Source organism: Triticum dicoccoides, chromosome 6A (assembly GCF_002162155.2).
Source record: "Triticum dicoccoides isolate Atlit2015 ecotype Zavitan chromosome 6A, WEW_v2.0, whole genome shotgun sequence".
Taxonomy (NCBI): Eukaryota; Viridiplantae; Streptophyta; class Magnoliopsida; order Poales; family Poaceae; genus Triticum; species Triticum dicoccoides.
The window spans coordinates 34429474-34435329 of record NC_041390.1 but is presented as its reverse complement, the minus strand read 5'-3'; the positions used below and the strand labels follow the sequence as shown (position 1 = coordinate 34435329).

General features: G+C 53.5%; 2 protein-coding genes across 2 annotated transcripts in view; both read left to right on the top strand.

The window, feature by feature from the left end:
• Positions 1–598: 598 nt before the first annotated feature.
• On the top strand, positions 599–2510 carry LOC119315414 (DIMBOA UDP-glucosyltransferase BX8-like). Its single transcript, XM_037590040.1, has one exon. The coding sequence runs from the start codon at positions 859–861 to the stop codon at positions 2248–2250; it is 1392 nt and encodes a 463-aa protein (XP_037445937.1). The 5' UTR covers positions 599–858; the 3' UTR covers positions 2251–2510.
• A 2677-nt stretch (positions 2511–5187) lies between these two features.
• The window catches only part of LOC119314371 (zinc carboxypeptidase-like), a 7390-nt gene continuing 6721 nt past the window's right edge, over positions 5188–5856 (top strand). The window contains exon 1 of the mRNA XM_037589090.1: positions 5188–5366. Coding sequence (XP_037444987.1) covers positions 5212–5366 — 155 coding nt within the window. The 5' untranslated portion in view covers positions 5188–5211. The remainder of the gene's footprint in view (positions 5367–5856) is intronic.

The window sequence follows — 5856 nt, the reverse complement described above, 5'->3', positions numbered from 1 at the left end:
ACATGCGCACCGGCGCGTCAAATTAACTAAACCTAGATTGCAAAAATCACAACAAAACGCACTAACCGGTGGCGGACGCGGCGGGTAATCTCGGGAGGCGACGAGGAGGCGGGCACGACGGTGGTCGATCCCCGGCTGCGGCAGCGACGAGGGCGGCTCTTCTCGCCGGATCCGCGGGAGAGGGGGTGGGGGGCAGCGTCTCGGGGCGGGAGGGTGTGGGCGGCCCCGTGGACCGATTCTGCCTGCAGATTTTGCCGAAAATCACCGGCGGTGGGCGGGCGGAAGCAAGGGCGGTCGGCTGCGGAAGGAGGGAGAAAACGCGCGGGCTGAAATGTCCCTCCCGCCAACTGCTTCTCTGTGATGCAGGGCACCGCCGCCGCGAAGGAAAAAACCCGCGTATTCCTGGGTTGGGGTCAGGATTTTGCCGCGCCCCTCAAAATTTTTTGCGGACCGGAGCAAGATGCGGGGTCTGATCCGGCAGGTTTTTCTGCCCCTACCCGCATTTTGACGATTATTTTGCAGGTCGGGAAATGCAGGGTCTGCTAGAGTTGCTCTAAAGCACATACTTCTACTTCTACAGAGAGCATATGCTCCGAGAGCCAAAATAGCCACACCGTTGTGTTCAATCTTTGTCAAGCATAGTAACCAAATGGTCCCCGATAATTGCAGTTGCTTTGCCAGGTTCCATCTCATTTGTCCTGTCTCCCTAGATTCCGAGTGTCTCGCTACTCCTTCCCATATATGCACGCACCTCGCGCGTGGTCACCGTGCGAAGTGCCGCTGCCAGAGTGCCGGCTACCAACCCCGTTGGCCCCGGCCGGAAGTGGAACCTAGGATACCGCGGCAGCCATCGATTTCATGGCGCCGGGAGAAGCAAACACGGCCACCACCGGCGGCCCGCGCCGCCGCCGCGTGCTGGTCTTCCCTATCCCGTACCAGGGCCACATCAACCCCATGTTCCAGCTCGCCGGCCTCCTCCACGAGCGCGGCTTTGCCGTCACCGTCTTCCACACCCACTTCAACGCCCCCGACCCGTCCCGCCACCCGACCTACGACTTCGTGCCCGTCCCCGACGGCTTGCCGGCGGGCAGCCCCGGCACGGTGGCGGCGACCGTCGAGCACATCTTCGCCATCAACAGCTCCTGCGAGGCGCCGTTCCGGGAGCGCCTGGCCGCCCTGCTGGAGGCTCCTGGCGGCAGGGACGAGGTCGCGTGCCTGGTCGCCGACGCGCACCTGCTGACCCTCATGGACGTGGCGCGGCAGCAGGCCGTGCCGGCGCTGGTGCTGCGCACCGGCAGCGCCGCCTGCTTCCGCAACTTCATGGCCACCCCGATGCTCTGCGACAAGGGCTACCTCCCGGCGAGCGCGGAGTCGCAGCTGGACGCGCCGGTGAGGGAGCTGCCGCCGTACCGCGTCCGGGACCTGATGGCCGTCACCGGCAGCCGCCACGAGCACGATCTGGTGTGCAAGCTGCTGTCCCGGGCGGTCGAGGCGGTGCGGAGCTCGGCGGGGTTCATCCTCAACACCTTCGACGCGCTGGAGGCCGCCGACCTGGCGGCGACCCGGCGAGACCTCGCCGCCGTGCCGGTGTTCGACGTCGGCCCGCTCCACAAGCTCTCCCCGGCGTCGTCCAGCAGCCTCCTGCAGCAGGACCGCTCCTGCCTCGACTGGCTGGACGCGCAGGCCCCGGCGTCCGTGCTGTACATCAGCTTCGGCAGCCTGGCGAGCATGAGCGGCGAGGACCTGGCCGAGGCGGCGTGGGGCGTGGCCAACAGCGGCCAGCCGTTCCTGTGGGCGCTCCGGCCGGGCCTCGCCCGCGGCGCCGCCCTGCCCGACGGGTTCGCCGCGGCGACGGAAGGACGTGGGCTGGTCGTGAGCTGGGCGCCGCAGGAGGAGGTGCTGGCGCACGGCGCCGTGGGCGGGTTCTGGACGCACGGCGGGTGGAACTCGGCGCTGGAGGGCGCGTGCGGGGGCGTGCCGATGCTCTGCCGGCCCTGCTTCGGCGACCAGATGGGCAACGCGAGGCACGTGGAGCACGTGTGGCGCGCGGGCATCGCGCTGGACGGCGGCGGCGTGCTCGAGCGGGGAGCGGTGGAGGCGGCCGTCCGGCGGCTGATGCGGGGCGAGGATGGGGAGGGGATGAGGGGCCGTGCCCGGGAGCTCCGGAGCAGGGCGGCCGCGGCCGTCGCCGATGGCGGGTCGTCCCGGCTCAGCGTCGACAAGCTGGTGAACCACATCCTGTCGCTCTAGTAGAACTGTAGAAATGAGTTCAGAGTACTACCACGACTGCTTGTTTGTCTTGTATCCCCATCTGCAGTCCATGACTGACTGAAAACCGGGGATTCAGTGATTCAGTCACGAGCTGCAGCACTTAAAACTCAGAATCCTGTCGTGATCTCACCTACTGCAACATATAAGAAACTTATATATGCAACTTGGTGGTTCGTTGCAGGACAAACATTTCATTTTTCTATGATTACAAATACATACTCCCTCCGTTCCAAAATAGATGACCCAACTTTGTATTAACTTTGTACTAAAGTCGAGTTATCTATTTTGGAACGGATGGAGTAACAATTAGTGAAATATTATTATGTAAGGGAGCTGATCCACAGGATTCAATGGTGAATTCTGATTTCCCCACAGACTGAACCAAAGAAGAAGAATAGAATAATTCACTGGTGCAGGCGGAGCAGCAAACCTTTGTAGAAAAGGGAGAGGGTATACCTAGAAATGATGAAATCAACCAGCACTGCCTTGCTAATTGAATAAAGGAAGATGCCGACTACTTTCTGAACAGAACAATGAGAGTCCCGAACAATGGGAGAATGGAGCTTCCCGTCTATGAACTAATCGCTAGACTATATCGTATCGAGCTCAAAGGTTTGTGCAACTTATCTATCAAGCCACACTTCTTTACTTCGAGATAGCGCATTCCAAGGCCTCTTTTGGTTCATAGGATAGGATTATCGCAGGAATAGGAATTTTGTAGGAAATGAGATGGCATGTATGTCAAATCCTATGAGTACGAATAGGAAAGGAGATGTCATTTGGTTGACATCAAAGGAATTTTTTCATTGAGTCTAGGTTCTTTTTTATTTTCCTATGAAATGTGGAGGATAGGAACCAATTCTATGTAGGAATAGGAATCTATTCCTATGAACCAAAGGGCTCTAAAGGAAAAAATCCTATAAAAATCCTATCCTACGAAATTCCTGCAAACCAAAGGAGGCCTTAAGCGAACTCAACATATGGTTAGATTTCTTGTGGTGAAACCAGCCCATTAGGTTTAAGTTCTACACTTGGCATTGGTGCTCGCATTTTTCCGGGTTTATTGCAAACTACGAGACGTCTATGGTGATTTCGTCAATCCCAAGATGTGATATCGGCTTAGTATCTCACAGGGGATAGGATGTACTGCCTCCGTCCTGGTTTACTAGTCCCCTTTGTAATTTGTACTAAATTTTGACTAAATATTTAATTGACAAAATATTAGTGCATGTCAACAAAAATTATATCGTTGGATTCGTATTTGAACATAGTTTTCAATGATTTAGTTTTTGTGACATGCATAAATATTTTGTTAGTTAAATTTATGGTTAAAATTTGACACAGATTACAATAAGGACCAATAAATAAGGACGGAGATAGTATGTGTGTACGTTCATAAAGGTGTATGTGTGCATGTAGTGGACATACTGTGTTCAAAAAAGTTGAGTAGTGCATCATATGTGTTAATCTACAATTCTTCTTGTCATGGAAAATTGGGATAACAAAAATCCTCTCCTCGGCTTCCATCAAATTTTGTTAGTCCTTTAGGGCATCCCCGCTCCATCCCTCATATCTTAATTCCCCCATCATATCCTTCATCTTTTAATTTTCTATTTTTTCAAGAATTAAATTTTTGTTTGTCTACTCCGTCCTTTAGAACTTTTTTTCTCAAATTCATCGAAACGTTTGCGCAAACCCAAACAAATGCACCACAACAACACCACATCATAATTCAACTATGAACATTGATAAACTTCATCCAATCCAACAAACAACTAAACCATGGGTTCTTCATTTGACCGGCCCCGACCATAGCATCAAGAGATATGTTCATCCATGCGTCGCACAAAGCAAATTCTTCTTCCGGCTGGTAGTTGCACGACCATTGAGCCCTTTTTTTTCTTTCATTTTTTGGGTCTACGGCTCCTCGTCCTCTCGACCTCTCCAACTTCATCCTCCACCACTACCTTGGCATTCCTTCTCATTTCTTGGCTATAGGGTATGGACGTGGCAATGCCGTCAAGGCCGAGGGTGTGGCTTGCATCCAATTGCGACATCAACTGGCGAACCTCATCTGGTTTCATTCCTTCCATACAAAAGCAAAGTAAAAGCCTACCAAGTTAAACATCACATCATTCATCATGCAATTGAGGAAAGTAAAAGCCTACCAAAATGAAAGCATCCAATTTTTTTAAAAAAAAAGTCTCGAAAGAATTCCTTGTTTAACACACCGTTTTAAGTTTTGTTTCCTTGTTTGACACCAACAAACTTTTTCTTCCCTATCTACTACTCCCTCCGTCCCATAATGTAAGACGTTTTTTTACACTAGCGTAGTGTCAAAAAAATGTCTTACATTATGATACGGAGGGAGCAGCTTTAAGTCTAAATTTTATTTAACACCACTAAGGCTTAAAACGGACGGAAGTGTTATAAATGCATAAAAATTAGGTGATGTGCTATACAAGGAAGAAAAGTATTTTCAGTGTTTTTTTTTTCTCGCGGAGGTCGATCCGGGCGTGCATTGGACCACCATTATCACCAAGGCCATTATCAAACTCGCAAAAAAGATTGCATGATGGCATCAAACCCAACCCAAATCCAAACCAACCCACATTGGATTTGAACTAACCACGAAAAAAGGTTTAAAAAAAATTCCAGTGCGTGAGCTCTGGTGCGCACGAGCCCAACACGCTAACAGATTAGAAAAAGAACCGAAAGCCACTGCTAATGACCCCCCACTAATCCAAATACTAGTATAAATTTGACAAATTAATCCCCGCGAGTTAATCAAATTAATCCCCGCGACACAAGCGAGCGAGACAGAGACAGAGAGAGGCGGGCGCGAGGCAGAGCAGGGAGCGAGTCGGAGCGCGCGCGCGCGGGCGGATCGCCGGCGAGGGAGAAAGCTCAGCTCCGGCCGGCCGTGCGGAGGCAGCGGCGATGGCGCCCTCCGCGCCCCCGCCCCCGCCCCTCGCCCGCCGGCTCGTGGCCCTGGCCCTGGCCCTCGCCCTCGCCGCCCTCGTTTCCCCCGCCTCCGCCGCCAGGAAGATCCCGGCCTCCGTCACCCCGATCTCGCGGGACCTCTACCGCCCCAGGTACGCCGCGCGTCTCGTGGCTTCTTCCCCGCCTCGCGGGTTCCGGTAGCTCCTCCTTCCGTCTAGGCCGGCCTACACGGACGCGCCACCCGGCGGCCGGCGTCCGGCGCCTGGTCTGTCTCAGCTGGTAGCCCCTGGAATTGAGCATCTTCTTGTCGCTGTAGTCTAACGCGCCGGCTGCTGGTTGCAATGGGCGCGGGGTTCCGCTCTCCAACATCGGCTGCTAGTTGATTAGGGATCGACGCAGTATGGCAATTTTTTGTTAGTCCACCTTCAACAAGACACGTCTATCAGACTGTCACTGTCTGCAATCGCAACCCCTGACTGTCATTTTAGCTAGCCGACGGGAGCTACTGGCTATGGCTGGCTGTACACAGCACCAGAGGTCACATGCCTGAACCTACTATGTCTATTGTATCAGTGCCAAGTTTAGTTCTTGCAGTTCTTACTTCATTGATCGATTTGGGGAAAAAAATGCCCTTTGTCCAGA